We start from the raw sequence: 16750 nt of genomic DNA, 5'->3' as shown, positions 1-16750 counted from the left end.
TTCAGCCCTCGTGCGCGTTCGCTCGTCCAGGGGTCCTGAGCCTGCAGCCTCACTTCTTAGACGCTGCTCGTGCGCGTTCGCTCGTCCAGGGGTCCTGAGCCTGCGGCCTCACTCCTTAACTCCTTAACCAACTCCATGTCAATGTGGATTGTAAAAACACAGCTCAATAACTATAAAGCTAGCATTAAACAACGCTAGCTAGCAACGTAATCCGTGACGTCATATGTAGTCGAAGGACCCCGAGTCGATATTGCACCAGAGCAGAAATGGAACCCACACCGGCAGTACATTGTTAGCATACACTGCATGGCACACCATCTTGAATTGGCCTTCGGAGATGCCATCCGCAGCAACAATGTATACCAGAGGGTTGAAGACTTCCTAAGTGGGCTGTACACGTTCTATCATGTCAGCCCACGGAACAGAGCTAACTTGACACGCAGCTTCCACATTCTCGGCCATACGCCACTGGTGCCTACCCGAATCGATGGCACCCGCAGGGTAGGGCACCTGCTTCGTGCGCTGGACCACTTCTTAAAGGGTTACAAAGGAATCATTCAGCACCTGGAACAGGTAGTGTCTGTAGTTTGCCTTACTACACCAAAGTAATTTGTCAAAGTGTGTTTTGTCAAAATAATGAAAATATTAATGTAATACAGTAAAAATTTTAATTTAATATGGACTTGTTGATGGAACTATGAAAATGTGCCATTATAGAATAGGTAATATCATAGTTATTTGAAATGAAAGTAACTGGCTAATTGCGTTTGTCTGTCTGTGTTTTCTAATGTATTTCAGATTCAATCTCCTGATGCTCAAGGTGGCAGGGCTGTCCAGCAGGCCAAAGCAAGGAGGTTCTTCAGCACCGCCAGGGAGACTGTTGTGGTCCAGTTCTTCAGTTTCCTCCATGATATGCTCACCTATCTGAGCAACCTCTCCGCCTGCCTGCAAAGGTCAACTGTCACCATTGCAGAGGCCCACAAATCTCTGTCCGCTACTCAGGCTGTGATACTGAAGTACAAAACAAGGTATGATTTGTGCAATATCACTTGTCTTAGGTCATGGTAAGATACAGTTTAATATGAGAAATTATTATTTCAACAAGACAGAGGGCGTAAGAATGTTATAGTTAATACTGAAATGAAAAGACGATGCTACTGTTTTAAGATGGTGAAATTCATCTTTTATCACCAGAGATGGTGCCAGGATGAAGGCCACAAAGGGCAACTGTTATCAGGGAGTGGCACTCAGCCGGGGGGACAACAAGGCAGTCGCCACCTCACAGGCAAAACTCACAGGGAGGCTTGTAGAGAGCATGAAGATCAGGTTCCAGGATGCAAGTGTCGGGGTTCTGTGTGCCACGAAGCTCGTCGACTTCAAGAACTGGCCAGAGTCAGGGGAAGCAGCAGCAGGTTTGTTTAGTATTATGTTTTGTATGACAGGTCATTCAGGTCTCTACTACTACAGGGTCATTATTTCATAGACTGCAATAAAAACTGTGATGTGTCGTGTATTGTTTCAGATTTTGGTGACACTGGAGTGGATGCCCTGGTGGACCACTTCAGGCCTGTGCTGAATGACTCTGGGGTCTATACTGAGCTGATCCCTGACCAGTGGACCATCCTAAAGACCAACTTCTATCTAGAGCCCCAGACCCTTAAGAAGACCAGCTGGTGTGACATCAACAGCAGTCTTCAGTCCTCATACCCAGACATTCTGGCTTTGGTAGACCTGGTGATGTCCCTGCCTGCCCCCACAGCAGAGTGTGAGCGGGGTTTCAATGTAAGGAAGCAGGTGAAGACAGACTGGCGCCCTCTCAGACCTACTCCTGGTTCAGCTGTCTTCTCCAAGCATACAGGACTACAACCCCACCTGTGCTGTGGAGCTATGGCACCAGGAGTCCATAAGGAGCAGAAGACCAGACTTCATGGACAAAAATAAGATGGGGGAAACTGAAAGTGAGGAGTCTAGTGAGGACGACTGACTGGGGGTGGGACCCATACTTTGAACCCATACTTTGAAGTTCAATTTAAATGCATACAGGCATGTTATTTTGTTGCACTGTTTTATTATCAATACAAGATGAAATGAAATTATTTTTCACTTACAATCTGCTCTGACCACTGCTTTTATTCACCACCATAATGTGTTACCATGCAGATTAACTGTATGTATGACACACAACACAAAAATCTCATTTTATTTTTTGGCCGGTAAAAAAAGTTTGGTGGGTAGAAATGTTCACCTACCAGACATTTGGCTGGTGAACCAAAAAGTTAATTTTGGACCCTGCGTGTGGCTGAGGGTACTGACCATCTGCAGCTTTGAGGGACATTCTGATGTTAATGGAGCCAACACACAGTCATGAAGCCCCACAGAGAGGCATCGAACCCCGCAGTGAACAAGAACCCCACACCTTTACAGATCATGTGACGACTACACATCAGACAGATGATGTCATTAACACACTGTCATGTTTTGTTCTTAGGGGGGCACAGTGATGAGCACACATTGTGTGCTCAGAGAGCTGCAGAGGTCAATACATCCTTTTGTGTTGTCATAGTAGAGATGTGAGTGTGAACACACTGCTAGAGGAAGTGATGCCTCCTCCACTCCTACAGTATGTCTGTAAGAGGAAGATGAAGTCAATCTTCACCCCCAAACCTGTGGCCTCCACCTCCACATTTAAAAGACAGACAAGACCACTAGACCATGAACCTGTACACAGGGTTACCATCTCACATTCATGTGTTCATACAAGCACATGTGTATTTAAGTTGTGTTTGATACACTACAATATAATCAGAACCAGTGCAGTATTTGTCAGGTGAAAACAGAGTTACACTGCAGACTGAAACAAGAAATATGAATTATAAATATATAGCTGGATATGGTCAGAAGGAAGGCCTTGCTATGCCTGTTAGACTATTTCACTTTTTTCTCTGAAAACAAAACTATATTGATGTGTGATGCACTGACAGGACCTCTTTGCTGGGGGATGTGCTCATGGGAAGTGGTTGACAGGAAGTAGGAAGTAGAAGCAGAGCTTGTTACTACAACTGGTTTGTAATTCCTCCAATCAGAGAAAACACCACCCAGGTTAGGATGTAGTGACTGCCATTAAAGTGGATGTAAATGAGGACTGAAGTGGTCCTGTGTTGAAGAGGTTTAGAAAGACTGACCTGAGAGTTTCCAGTCTACATTGTGGACTCCCCAGTCCAGCAGAGAACAGCTTGACTCCTGAATCCTGCAGATCATTGTTACTCAGGTCCAGCTCTCTCACACTAGAGGAGGAGCTGAGGACTGAGGACACAACTTCACAGCTCCTCTCTGACAGATTACAGTAACTCAACCTGAATGGACACACACACACACACACACACACACACACACACACACACACACACACACAATAATGATGGATTACATTTATATAGCACTTTATCTAGACACCCAAAGCGCTTCACATTGAAGGGGGAAACTCACCTCAACCACCACCAATGTGTAGCACCACCTGGGTGATAAATGAGGACTGAAGTGGTGCTGTGTTGAAGAGGTTTAGGAAGACTGACCTGAGAGTTTCCAGTCTACATTGTGGACTCCCCAGTCCAGCAGAGAGCAGCTTGACTCCTGAATCCTGCAGATCATTGTTACTCAGGTCCAGCTCTCTCACACTAGAGGAGGAGGAGCTGAGGACTGAGGACACAACTTCACAGCTCCTCTCTGACAGATTACAGTAACTCAACCTGAATGGACACACACACACACACACACACACACACACACACACACACACACACACACAATAATGATGGATTACATTTATATAGCACTTTATCTAGACACCCAAAGCGCTTCACATTGAAGGGGGAAACTCACCTCAACCACCACCAATGTGTAGCACCACCTGGGTGATAAATGAGGACTGAAGTGGTCCTGTGTTGAAGAGGTTTAGGAATACTGACCTGAGAGCTTTCAGTCTACATTGTGGACTCCCCAGTCCAGCAGAGAGCAGCTTGACTCCTGAATCCCGCAGATCATTGTTACTCAGGTCCAGTTCTCTCACACTAGAGGAGGAGGAGCTGAGGACTGAGGACACAACTTCACAGCTCCTCTCTGACAGATTACAGGAACTCAACCTGAATGGACACACACACACACACACACACACACATATATCACTCTATCATTTACTAATGGATCTAATACTTTTGATTTTACTATTTGTTTTCATAATGACAACAGTTTGGATAATAGTACTTTATTATAGTACTCATCTAAACACGGATATAACAAAATATTACTACTACGAGAGTACTATTACTGCTGCTACTTTTACTAGTAGCCCTACAATAACTGCAATGGCTGTTTGTTATAACACAATTTGTACTACTACTGCTACTACTGTGACTACTAATACTATTGCTACTACTAGACTAGTTCTACTGCTACTGCTACTATTACTGCTTTTACTACTGCTGCTGATTCCAATACTACCTGCTTGTTTTATGATTACTGCTACTTAAAACTATTACAACGACTGTTTTGATAGTTGTAATTATTCTATCATTTTAATGTCTTTAATACTTTTGATTTTAGAACCTGTAACCCCAGTAACACTATCAATCATCAGCGGAATGAAACAATATTTTCTCACCAATGGAAAAATATAATCTATACACTTACAGAGCTGTACTGGAGGCTTTGACCACTGGCAGCAGCCTCAGAAGACCCTTCTTTGAAGCAGAGTATTTCTTCAGGTCAAACACCTCCAGCTCCTTTTCTGAAGACAGTAAGATGAAGACCAGAGCTGACCACTGAGCAGGAGAGAGCTGGTCTGTGGAGAGTCTTCCTGATGTCAGGTACTGTTGGATCTCGTCCACTAGAGAATGGTCATTCAGTTCATTCAGACAGTGGAACAGATTGATGCTTCTCTCTGGAGAGAGATCCTCCCTGATCTTCTCCTGGATGTACAGGACTCTTTTCTTATTGGTCTCTGACATACTTCCTGTCTTTCCCAGCAGGCCTCGTAGGAGATTCCGACTGTGCTCCAGTGAGAGGCCCAGGAGGAAGCGCAGGAACAAGTCCAGATGTCCGTTTGGACTCTCTAACGCCTTGTCCACTGCTGTCTGGTAGAGGTCTGGTTTTTCACGTTCATCTCCAAGTGGTTTAGACCTGCAGGAGGTTGACTGGGTTTCTGACAGCAGATTGACTCCAGTTTTGATGAATGAGAGAAAGACATAAAGAGCAGCCAGAAACTCCTGAATGCTCAGATGGACAAAGCAGAAGACCTTGTCCTGGTAGAGCCCACACTCCTCTTTAAAGATCTGCGTGAACACTCCTGAGTACACTGAGGCTGCTCTGATATCAATGCCACACTCTGTCAGGTCTGCTTCATAGAAGATCAGGTTGCCTTTCTCCAGCTGTTCAAAGGCCAGTTTCCCCAGAGACTCAATCATCTTCCTGCTCTCGGTATTCCAGTGTGGCTGTGTCTCAGATCTCCCATGATACTTCACATTCCCCTGGATGGACTGAACCACCAGGAAGTGGATGTACATCTCAGTCAGGGTCTTGGGCATCTCTCCTCTCTCATCTGTTCCCAACATGTGATCCAGAACTGTAGCAGTGATCCAACAGAAGACTGGGATGTGACACATGATGTGGAGGCTTCGTGATGTCTTGATGTGTGAGATGATTCTTCTGGCTTGCGCCTTATCTCTGAATCGCTTTCTGAAGTACTCCTCCTTCTGTGGATCAGTGAACCCTCTCACCTCTGTCACCATGTCAACCCACTCAGGAGGGATCTGGTTGGCTGCTGCAGGCCGTGTGGTTATCCAGAGGCGAGCAGATGGAAGCATATTCCCCTTGATGAGGTTTGTCAGCAGCACGTCCACTGAGGTGGACTTTGTGACATCAGTCCAGATCTCATTGTTCTGGAAGTCCAGAGGAAGTCGACACTCATCCAAACCGTCAAAGATGAACACAACTTGGAACTCATCAAAGCTGCAGATTCCTTCTTCTTTTGTTTCAATAAAGAAGTGATGAAGAAGTCCCACCAAGCTGAACTTTTTATCTTTCAGCACATTCAGCTCTCTGAACGTGAACAGAAATGTGAAGTGTATATTGGGGTTGGTTTTGTTTTCAGCCCAGTCCAGAGTGAACTTCTTTGTTAAGACTGTTTTCCCGATGCCAGCCACTCCCTTTGTCATCAATGTTCTGATTGGTTTATCTTGTCCAGGTAAGGGTTTAAAGATGTCATCATATGTGATCAGTGTTTCTGGTCTCGCTGGTTTCCTGGATGCTGTTTCAATCTGCCTGACCTCATGTTCATTATTGACCTCTCCACTGCCTCCCTCTGTGATGTAGAGCTCTGTGTAGATCTGATTCAGAAGTGTTGACTCTCCTGGTTTAGCGATGCCCTCAAACAAACACTGAAACTTCTCCTTCAGAGCTGCTTTGAGGTTACTCCGGCACATGGGAACAAGGTTTTCTGAATAAACAAATAAAGCAGGGAATCAGTGAGTGGATGTTACTGTAATGTGAGAAACAGAAACTTTACCAAGCTCCATAGTATTACTTCAGCTTATCACTGGTGGATGGACAAGCAGGTCTGATTTAAGACAAACAATGAAGACATGTAATTAATTTATATAAAGGGTAGATTTATCCAAGTGCATTTCCACAAACAACCTGCTCCATTTCTACTGTAATAATATTTTGATGGTTGCTGTTCCAGCTCTCGTAGTAACCATGTATTAGTTAGGAGCTCTTTATTGGGATTATGGGGACAGAGATGATGTCTTAAAGAGGTTCTCTCTGATATTATTGCTCTGATGTGAACCAATGTCATCAGCATTTTACACCCACATCATCCAACCAATAGCTTAACCAAATTATCCATTAGATTTCTTTTATTTACCATCCAAATGGAGATTGTCTGAACCTCCTTTGATAAATCTACATTTTCAACAGAGTTTGAAAATAGTTTCCTCTCCCACTTTGTCTCTATTGACCCTTTATATCACAGGTTCCCAACCTTGGGGTCGCCACGCCAAGCGGGGTCGCATTGAATTGAAATGGGGTTGCCTAAAATTTCTAGTAATTCATCAATACAAATAATAATTATTATGATAATAAAAACAACACACACGATTTAAAACAACTCACTTCCCCTCATAAAAATCGAGTTCTCGGCATATCTTGATTCACACCATCACACGTGACCAACGTGCAGATTCCCAATCTCAAACAAATAGTGAGCGAAGTTTGTAAGCAAATCAGAGCGATGGAAAATGGAAAGATTTCTTCGCCCACCTGTGCCCTCCACATCTTTGAGTGAAACGGAGAAACTGACACCAAAAAGAAAGAGAAAACACGATGAACCCTTCCTTCAGTTTGGATTTACTAGCATAACTGAACACAACGAGGAAAGGCCGCATGTCTGCTGTGTGGTAACGTCCTGTCTATGGACAGCATGAAACCCAACAAGCTCAAGAGACATTTTGAGACACAGCGTAAAGAATATGTAGGCAAACCAAAACCTTTCTTTGAAAAGAAATATGCCGAGCTGAATAAGCAGCGAGTGTACTTCAGAAAGACAACGACTGTCAGTGAGTGAGCCTTGAAAGCATCTTTTGAGGTGGACGAGTGTCTTGTTGCAAAGGCTATGAAGCCACATACCATCGCTGAGACTTTGATATTGCCAGCTGCCATTGAAATGGTAAAAACGATGTGTGGGGAGGGAGAAGTGCAAAAACTGAAGACAATACCATCGTCTGATAACACAGTGAAAAGAAGGATAGATGCCATCGCTAGTGACCAAGAGAGCACACTAACAGACCGACTACGAAATTCCCCAGCCTATGTTCTACAAACGGATGTCAGCACAGAAGGGAGAAATGCCCAGGCTTTGACATTTGTTCATTATATGCAGGAGAATGCTATTCACCAGGGTATTTTGTACCGTCTCCCTCTTCCTGAACAAGAGACTGCCAAGGCAATGTACCATGTCTCCACAACTATATGGAGACAACAACATTCCATGGGAGCGTATGGTAGGGTTTTGTACAGATGGGGCTCCGTCTATGGCGGGGCGGCGAGCAGGCCTACGTACGTTAATCGTGGAACTGGCGCCCTCTGTCGTGTGGAATCACTGCATGATTCATCGTGAGCGACTGGCATCTAAGGAACTGAGTGTGCCCATCACAGACATTCTGCAGCAGGTTGAAGCCATGGTGAACCACATCAAACCACATCCACTGCGTGCAGGTCTACTTGCTAAACTATGCGGCGATGTGGGCTCTGAACACGACAACTTGCTCTTTCACACAGAGGCAGGGTGGTTGTGGAGAGGGAGGGTGCTGGAGCCATTTTTCAAGTTGAGAAATGAACTGTTGGTGTTTTTCATTGATGTGAAAAAAAACCAAACAGATTTTGTCGACTTTCTGTGTGACCAGCAAAAAATGCTCCTCTTGCGTATGTAACGGATATCTCTGGAAAACTTAATGAACTGAAGATAAGCATGCAGGGAAAAACAAGAATATCGTGCAGATGAGTGACCGTGCTGATGGATTCAGGAGGAAACTCACATTGTGGAGAGAAAGCCTTCCAAAAGCAAACGTCACCCCTTTCCCCCAGCTGAGCAAGTTTCTAACAGACACGGCATCGATGACCAGTGCTCCGCAAAGATGATGTGTGAGCCCCTGAAACGCCTACAAGAGCACTTTCCCACTTACTTTCCAGACTTGGATATGTCCAAGTTTGACTGGGTGAGGGACCCATTCCACTGTGCTGCAGGCTCGGTGGACCCACCTGCCACTGCTACTGAACAGCTGATTGAACTGAGCTGTACAGAACACAACAGGGACCGCATTCACGAGTGGCGATGGAGGAATTCTGGTTTGGTGCAACAGAAGAGTACCCAGAGATCTCACAGTGTGCTTTAAATCTGTTGGCTCCTTTTGGGAACACATATTGCAAAAACAAATACCGGTGTGAGTTCCACTTGGAAAAGGAGAAGGAAAAGCAGAGATTAAGAGGAAAGGAATGGAGATATGGCAGACAAGGTGGGAGGAAGACCAGAAAGGAAGGGGGTTTTACAAAAGAAGAAGAAGAAGAAGAAGAAGAAGAAGAAGAAGAAGAAGGAAAGACATACTTGTGTGAAGTGGATTTAGTGCTCTTGTGTGCATGAAGTCAAAGCAGTGTTGGTGAGTGGATGTAGCTGCAGAGATGAGATGCACTCTGTCTACTACACCACCCAACTTTGAAAGGCTGCAGCGAGATGTGCAAACTCAACTGCCCCATTAAATATCTGAGCGACACCAACCATGGGTCCTGTGGGAGGGGGCTCTGAGCAGTCTGAGTATGTGTGTGTGTGTGTGTGTGTGTGTGTGTGTGTGTAATTTTCATATGGTTTTTTTCCCCTTATTTGTATATTGTGTTTGTATTGTGTGTGGGAAAAAGTAGATGACTCATAAAAAACTTGATAACAAAAAAGAGACACCAATCATAAAACATAAAACACCTAATAAATATACAGAGTTGTCATGGGTAGAGCCTACATGTGGTCTAAAATGAACATTTTCTTGCAGCAAATTAATTCTGGTGTAATTGTAGAGTGTCTGGGGTCAGTGGAGGTTAGTGACTTCAAAGTGGGGTGACGAGCCAGAACAGGTTGGGACCCCTGCTTTACATGGTGTTGAGGCTTTGGAATAAAGAGTCTCTTACTGCTCTCCAGACGGGCAGCCAGCTCCTCCTGCTTCATACTGCTCAGGAAGTGCTGGGTGATCTTCAGAAGTGCCTCTCTGGTACTCCTGCTCTGCTCCTCCTCTTCCCTCTGTCTCCCTAAGCAGTCTGGGTAATCTGAACTCAGAACCTTCTGGAACCTCTTCAGCTCCTTCTTCACAAAAGTGACAATGTTCTCCTCAAGCAGCTGGAAATGAGTCAGTATGTGAATTAAAGTTTCATGCTAAAGTCATGGAACAAAACATCAAGCCCATCTGTCACTGATTAAAAACCACTGGTGTGAACAGTGGAGCATGAAGACCATCATGACCAGAATGATGTTTTTCATTTCATCTGTAGGTGAAGTAAAAGCTGTTCATGTACATTTACACACCATAAATATGGAGTCCAGGTCTGTTTGATGCTCCTGGACAGACTGACCACTGAGAACCTCTGACCTCTCCTGGTGGTCTCTGTGGAGAACACATGACATGTTAGGTCTCTAGACACACACACACACACACACACACACACACACACACACACACACACACACACACACACACACACACACACACACACACGAGGTTGCAGGTGTTGTGTAGTGATGGATGCAGGCAGAAACACAAGGTGAACACCACTGTAAATACTGATGTGGTTATTAGATGAGATGTTCTGAGAGAAGAAACTGAACCAGCAGAAGGTTCAGACCAATTCCATGTGTCATGACTTGTTACTACCTCTGTCTGTTCAGTAGAGTCTGATAACAACCAAACCATCTGTTCATATCAGCTGTTCAATTCTGACCTCTGTTCAGTAGAGGGGTGTCCATCTTTGAAATTATTAGGTGGATCCATAGAGTGGTCACTCTTCATGGACACACAGCTGGGTGCAGGGGGGTCTGGTCTCTCCTGATGGGTCCTGCTAGAAACAGAGGAAGACTATTTAATAAGTCTTGTTCTGAAGATGTATTAAGTAGGTATGGGTCAGAACAGTCGACTACTGTGTCAGCTTTTGTATGTTTAGATGTGAGGTTTTTATCTTGTGTCAGTCCATCCAACTTTATTTGAATCCCATCTTTCATACAGGTTAGTGCAGTTCAAAGTGCTTCACACATGACTGACAAGCCCATAACAACACACAACAATCTGACACAACCTGACAATAAGGAACATATATACACTTGAATAAAAGCTAGACAAATAAACCAGATAACATAGATTAAAAGGACAAAACCAAACAAAGACAAGTAAAATTGATAAAAACATGATAATATTAATAATAATAAAATAACAACATAAATAAAATCTAATAAGTGAGTAAGATAAAGTAAATCAGTAGATTGTAGATCTTTTATAATGATGTTCCTGATGGATCTGACTAGCTTTTCTTAATCTCTTAAAGTAATTAAATAGATGAGCCAGCTATATGTAGATTAGTGCTACGTCAGTTTGGCAAATGACTTTTCTGAGAGGGAATCGCTGGTTGTTAGTAAGCAGCGTGTTACTGGTAGGGACACATTATGGTTGTTGGAGTGAACGCACTGATCTTGTCCGCCAGGTGAGGAAGGTGCTTGTCTCGGCCTTGAAGCTGAAGATTTAATTCATTCAGCTTTCAAATATATCGCTGAGATAGGACAAGTTCATCAGAAATTGTTCTTCACTAAACTTGCTTGCAACTCCATGCATACCCTCCTCCTCCAGAAACACCCGCATTTCCTCTCTGAGCTGAAAGACTCCCGACAACACTTCACCTCGCGAGAGCCACCTAGCGTCGCTGTGAAACACCACAGCTGAATGTTCAGCTCCCATCTCCCCACAAAGTGCAGAGAACAGCCGTGCTCTCAGGGGTCTTGTTTTGATGACGCTGACCACATAACAACATGGGTCAAAACCTGGTTTAGGTCCGGGCTAATCAGTCTTGATGCTAGCGCTGCTCTGTGTATGACACAGTGCGTCCATTGTGCGTTTGGCGAGACCCTCTTGATTAGTGGCTGCAGTCCCTTCGTTTTCCCTGCCGTGGTCTGTGCACCATCCGTGCAAACGCCCGCACAGTTCTCCCATTTCAGCCCAGGTTCTGTCAGGTACCAGTCCAGAAGCCTGAACAGCTCATCAGCCGTCCTGTACTTGGGACGTACCTGCAGAACAGCAAGTCCTCACACAGTGGCTCTGACGTGACAAAGCCAACAAGAGCAATAAACAAGCAGTCTTTACTGCTGTCAGTAGCCTCGTCCACTAGCAAGCTGAAACGTTTGTCTTTCAGTTTTTCAGCGAGTTGTTCTTCAAGGTCATTTGAAAGGTCGCATATACGTCTTGCAACTGTGCCATTGGACAGAGGGACAGCCTTCAGTTTTGCGGCGCTTGTCTCATCAAACATAGTTGACGCCATATCTAAAGCCACGGGAAGTATGAGCTCCTCTGCTATTGTGTGTGGTTTCTTGCACTGGGCAGTTGTGTATGTGACTTTGTGTGACGCCATTAGTGCTTTGTTGTTCACTGATGCAGGACTTACAAAGCCATGCTCCTGCTGACGGTATGCACCAAGTCTTCTCTGACAGAACTCCAGTGGCTTGTTGACATGACCGGGGTGTAATGTCTCTAAGTGTCTTCTTCGTGTGTTTGGTCTCACACTACCAGCTGCCAGAGTTTTCACACATAAAATACACACTGGTCTCTCCTCATCTCCCACCACATTCACTGTGAACCCAGGAGCAAGACAGGCTTCGTCACATTGTCTTAACTTGGTTTTTGGTTGATTACCGTCAGTGAAGCACTTTGTCTTGTTTGTCTCGGAAACATCTCCTGTCTTTCTTTTCGTCCCTGTCAAATGTCTCTCCATTCTGAGAACCTACAGACTCTGTCTCATGAAAGCAGGTTTTGTTGATTGTTCCACCGTGAGAAAGATTCTGATGTCAAAACAGTAGTTCCAGTCTACATTCCCCACCGGTCACACATGTGACCCCTGTCATACCCATGTGTCCACCAGGGGGGCGCCACACACTTTGAGAAACGCTGGGTTAAAGGAAGTATTGTAAATGCTCATAGGTATCAGGAAAACACAAATCTTGCCATAAGGAGAGCGTCCTGACTGGATGCATCACCGCCTGGCATGGGAACTGTCCTGCGCACAACCACAAAACCCTGCAGAGGGTTGTGGGACGGCCCAGGACTTCAGAGGATGTGGGTTTCCCTCCATCCAGGACATATATAACGGACGCTGTGTCAGCAAAGCCTGCACGATTATCAAACATCCCAGCCACCCCAACTATGGACTGTTCCAGCTGCTACCATCAGGCAAGCGGTACCGCAGCCTCAAAGCCCGGACCAGTAGAACCCAGAACAGCTTTTTCCACCAAGCAACCAGGCTTTTGAACAACGAACATTAACGACACTAAGCCTGGTGCCGGACTGACTGGTACTGACCTATGGTCTGCAGCGGATCATCAGTTTACACACACACACACACACACACACACACACACACACACACACACACACACACACACACACACACACACACACACACACACAATTTTGCATACAAAAATACACAATATGCAAACTACACACACATAGGCACATTTATCAAGGTAGAGCCAACACACACACAGCACCTTACACACCCCACACACTACGTATTATTATTATTACTGCTTTCTGTGTTGTTTTGTTGTTATGTTATTGGTGTTGTTGCTGCAGTGTTGAGGAGCCGAAACATCAGAATTTTACTCTCTTGTACTTACAGAGGCAACAATAAAGGATTTTGAAAGAAGACAATTGAATATTGGAACAAAGACAAAAGTCATTTGAAATATTTTGGATCACCTTGCCTTCACCAATTCACCACATCAGCACAGTAAATATTGTCAATAATCATCACGCTGTGATGAATGGGACACACACCCAAAGAGAACATCTCAGTTGGACATTGTTATTGGACACGTGAAGAGAACAGTACTACCCCTCCAATGCAAGAGAGGAACAAGAACTTTGGTTTTAACTGATGGTCACTACAGATGTGACCATAGACCTCACCTCTGTTCAGTAGAGGGGTGTCCATCTCTGAATGTACGAGGTAGATCCATAGACCTGTCACTCTTCATGGACACACAGCTGGGTACAGGGGAGTCTGGTCTCTCCTGTTCTCTTTTTTCATTTCCCCCCCTTTTTCTCCGAATTGTACTTGGCCCCCCCTCTTCCGAGTCGTCCCGGTCGCTGCTCCGCCCCCTCTTCAGAGCCGGGGAGGGCTGCAGACTAGAGCCTGGTCTCTCCTGATGGGTCCTGCTAGAAACAGAGGAAGACTATTTAATAAGTCTTGTTCTGAAGATGTATTAAGTAGGTATGGGTCAGAACAGTCGACTACTGTGTTAGCTTTTGTATGTTAAGATGTGAGGTTTTTATCTTGTGTCAGTCCATCAAACTTTATTTGAATCCCATCTTTCATACAGGTTAGTGCAGTTCAAAGTGCTTCACACATGACTGACAAGCCCATAACAACACACAACAATCTGACACAACCTGACAATAATGAACATATATACACTTGAATAAAAGCTAGACAAATAAACAAGATAACATAGTTCAAAAGGACAAAACTAAACAAAGAACAGTAAAATTGATAAAAACATGATAATACTAATAAAATAACAACATAAATAAAATCAAAAAAGTGAGTAAGATAAAGTAAATAAGTAGATTGTGGATCTTTTATAATGATGTTCCCGATGGAGCTGATTAGATTTTCTTAATCTCTTAAAGTGATTAAATAGATGAGCCAGATATATGTAGATTAGTGCTACGTCAGTTTGGCAAATGACTTTTCTGAGAGGGAATCGCTGGTTGTTAGTAAGCAGCGTGTTACTGGTAGGGACACATTATGGTCCACAAGAAGTTAGGGTGCAAATAAAACACATGACTGATAGAACAATGTGTATACATGCAGCATCTCTTCATTGTGAATGTGTGAAGGCCTGAATAACAATCATAGGTCTTCATTGAAGTAAGTGGGCCCAGGAAAAGTAGAGCCTAATTAATAGAGCTTCCTTGAGACCAACTAGTCGACTATTCACTCAGACAACCTCCCGACTAGTCGACTTGGAAAAAACGGACTCTACCATATTTCTATTTTGTGTCTGTTATAGGAGCCCTTCACATCATGTGTAAATAAAAGAATGTAAATAGGAAAATGTTTATTTTGGCAGTGTGATGGTTGAGGTGATAGGCAGCTGTTTTAAGGAAACAGGTTAAAGGAAGTAGTATTGTAAATGCTCATAGGTATCAGGAAAACCCAGTTCTTACCATAAAGAAGACAATTTAATATTGGAACAAAGACAAAAGTCATTTGAAATATTTTGGATCACCTTGCCTTCACCAATTTACCACATCAGCACAATAAATATTGTCAATAATCATCACGCTGTGATGAATGGGACACAAACCCAAAGAGAACATCTCAGTTGGGCATTGTTATTGGATACGTGAAGAGAACAGTACTACCCCTCCAATGCAGGAGAGGAACAAGAACTTTGGTTTTCACTGATGGTCACTACAGATGTGACCATAGACCTCACCTCTGTTCAGTAGAGGGGTGTCCATCTCTGAATGTATGAGGTGGATCCATAGACCAGCCACTCTTCATGGACACACAGCTGGGTACAGGGGAGACTGGTCTCTCCAGATGGACTGGACTTCAACACAACACAAACAGACCTTTGACTGATGATGTCATGATGACATCACTGCTGAGCTCTGAGATGGAGACCAGTCATAGACCAGTTAGAGATCCTCATCTTACCTCTTAGCTTTGGTCTGGCTGTCATGTTCCCCAGACAGAGTGGTTTTGGAGGTAGAACCTCCCTCCTCTCTCTCCTCAGACACATTCATAGCAGAGTGTAGACCTTCACACAAACACACACAACATGCTGTGTTAGCTGGACACATTATTTCCATAAGCTTTTCATCAGAGGATCAGTTATTTGTAGGCTTGTCATCATTAGTAACATGTCACATACACACATTGTATAAAATACTAGAACCCCCTGCTGTCTGCATCTAACAGACTGTCCAGAAACATCCAGAAAGAAGGATTTGAAGCCTTGTGGTCCATTGAGACCTGGACTGTTTAACAGGTGGTTGTGTTAAAGGGGGTGGATCTCAGTGTTGGAAGGTGGTAGTGTTTTCTACACTCAGTAGATGAACAGTAGATAAAATGTACTTCAGTCAAACTTATCTGGGCTGTCAGAGCAGTTGTGAGACTTCCTGCTTAACTCACCAGCAGAACGAGGTGAGACAACACACTACAACCTGTTGGCTGCTGTTGGTTCTGTCTGGATACCACTGAAAGGAAAACACAAAACATTCTCATGAAATGTTCATCTCAACACCAAAGTCAGACAGAAATGCTGGAAATCCTCATACAATGAATTCCAATGAATATTCACATCTGAAAGCAGCACATAATGTTGGGTATTGGACCCCTGAAACTGGTTGGTTGGATGATTGACCACTAGAGGGCTCCGGTCAGAGAGCACAGAATCATCAGTTTGAGTTAAGTCCTTTACTTGCAGAGTGGTAATAGTTCCAGCAGTACAAACGGTACAGCATAACGGAGCATATCTCTATAGTTTCTGAAATAAACATAATGAACACAAACGCATGACCGTATGTGAGTTGTTACTGGTAGCCAGCATAACAAAGCATTTAAGCATCGCACAATGAAATCTGCATCCTCTCAGGAATCAGAAACAATTTATTGTCATTTCTTACATGTACTTGCATACACAAAGAAATGACAATTCATTTTCTCCCAGCCCACAGAAGTGCAACACAAGAAACACACATCCAGAATTTCCCAAAAACAACACCACCAAAAACATACAAAACAGAGAACAAAGCAAAAAAACAACAAACAGTTAACAACACAGTCCACTCAGTGCAACGCAGTCCACAAGATTCCTCTGTCCACAGAACGAATTGCAGCCAGGATGACTGTGGTATGCACGTGTAGCGCCTCTCTAGCGGGTTTGGCT

The 16750-nt window shown here is 44.1% G+C and overlaps 1 protein-coding gene across 1 annotated transcript in view; it reads right to left on the bottom strand.

Moving 5' to 3' along the window:
- The window catches only part of LOC130126417 (NLR family CARD domain-containing protein 3-like), a 52412-nt gene extending 36119 nt beyond the window's left edge, over positions 1-16293 (bottom strand). Inside the window, exons 1-12 of the mRNA XM_056295924.1 lie at positions 16163-16293; positions 15994-16058; positions 15517-15619; positions 15293-15409; positions 13758-14006; positions 10531-10647; positions 10118-10196; positions 9727-9931; positions 4687-6490; positions 3966-4139; positions 3573-3746; positions 3183-3353 (exon numbers count right to left, since the gene is read on the bottom strand). Of these exons, the coding sequence (XP_056151899.1) occupies positions 3183-3353; positions 3573-3746; positions 3966-4139; positions 4687-6490; positions 9727-9931; positions 10118-10196; positions 10531-10647; positions 13758-14006; positions 15293-15409; positions 15517-15605 (3179 nt within the window). The 5' untranslated portion in view covers positions 15606-15619; positions 15994-16058; positions 16163-16293. The remainder of the gene's footprint in view (positions 1-3182; positions 3354-3572; positions 3747-3965; positions 4140-4686; positions 6491-9726; positions 9932-10117; positions 10197-10530; positions 10648-13757; positions 14007-15292; positions 15410-15516; positions 15620-15993; positions 16059-16162) is intronic.
- Between the last annotated feature and the right edge of the window lie 457 nt (positions 16294-16750).

This window comes from Lampris incognitus, chromosome 16, assembly GCF_029633865.1.
Source record: "Lampris incognitus isolate fLamInc1 chromosome 16, fLamInc1.hap2, whole genome shotgun sequence".
Classification (NCBI taxonomy): domain Eukaryota; kingdom Metazoa; phylum Chordata; class Actinopteri; order Lampriformes; family Lampridae; genus Lampris; species Lampris incognitus.
The sequence above is the reverse complement of the archived record's forward strand: the minus strand, read 5'-3'. Positions and strand labels throughout refer to the sequence as shown.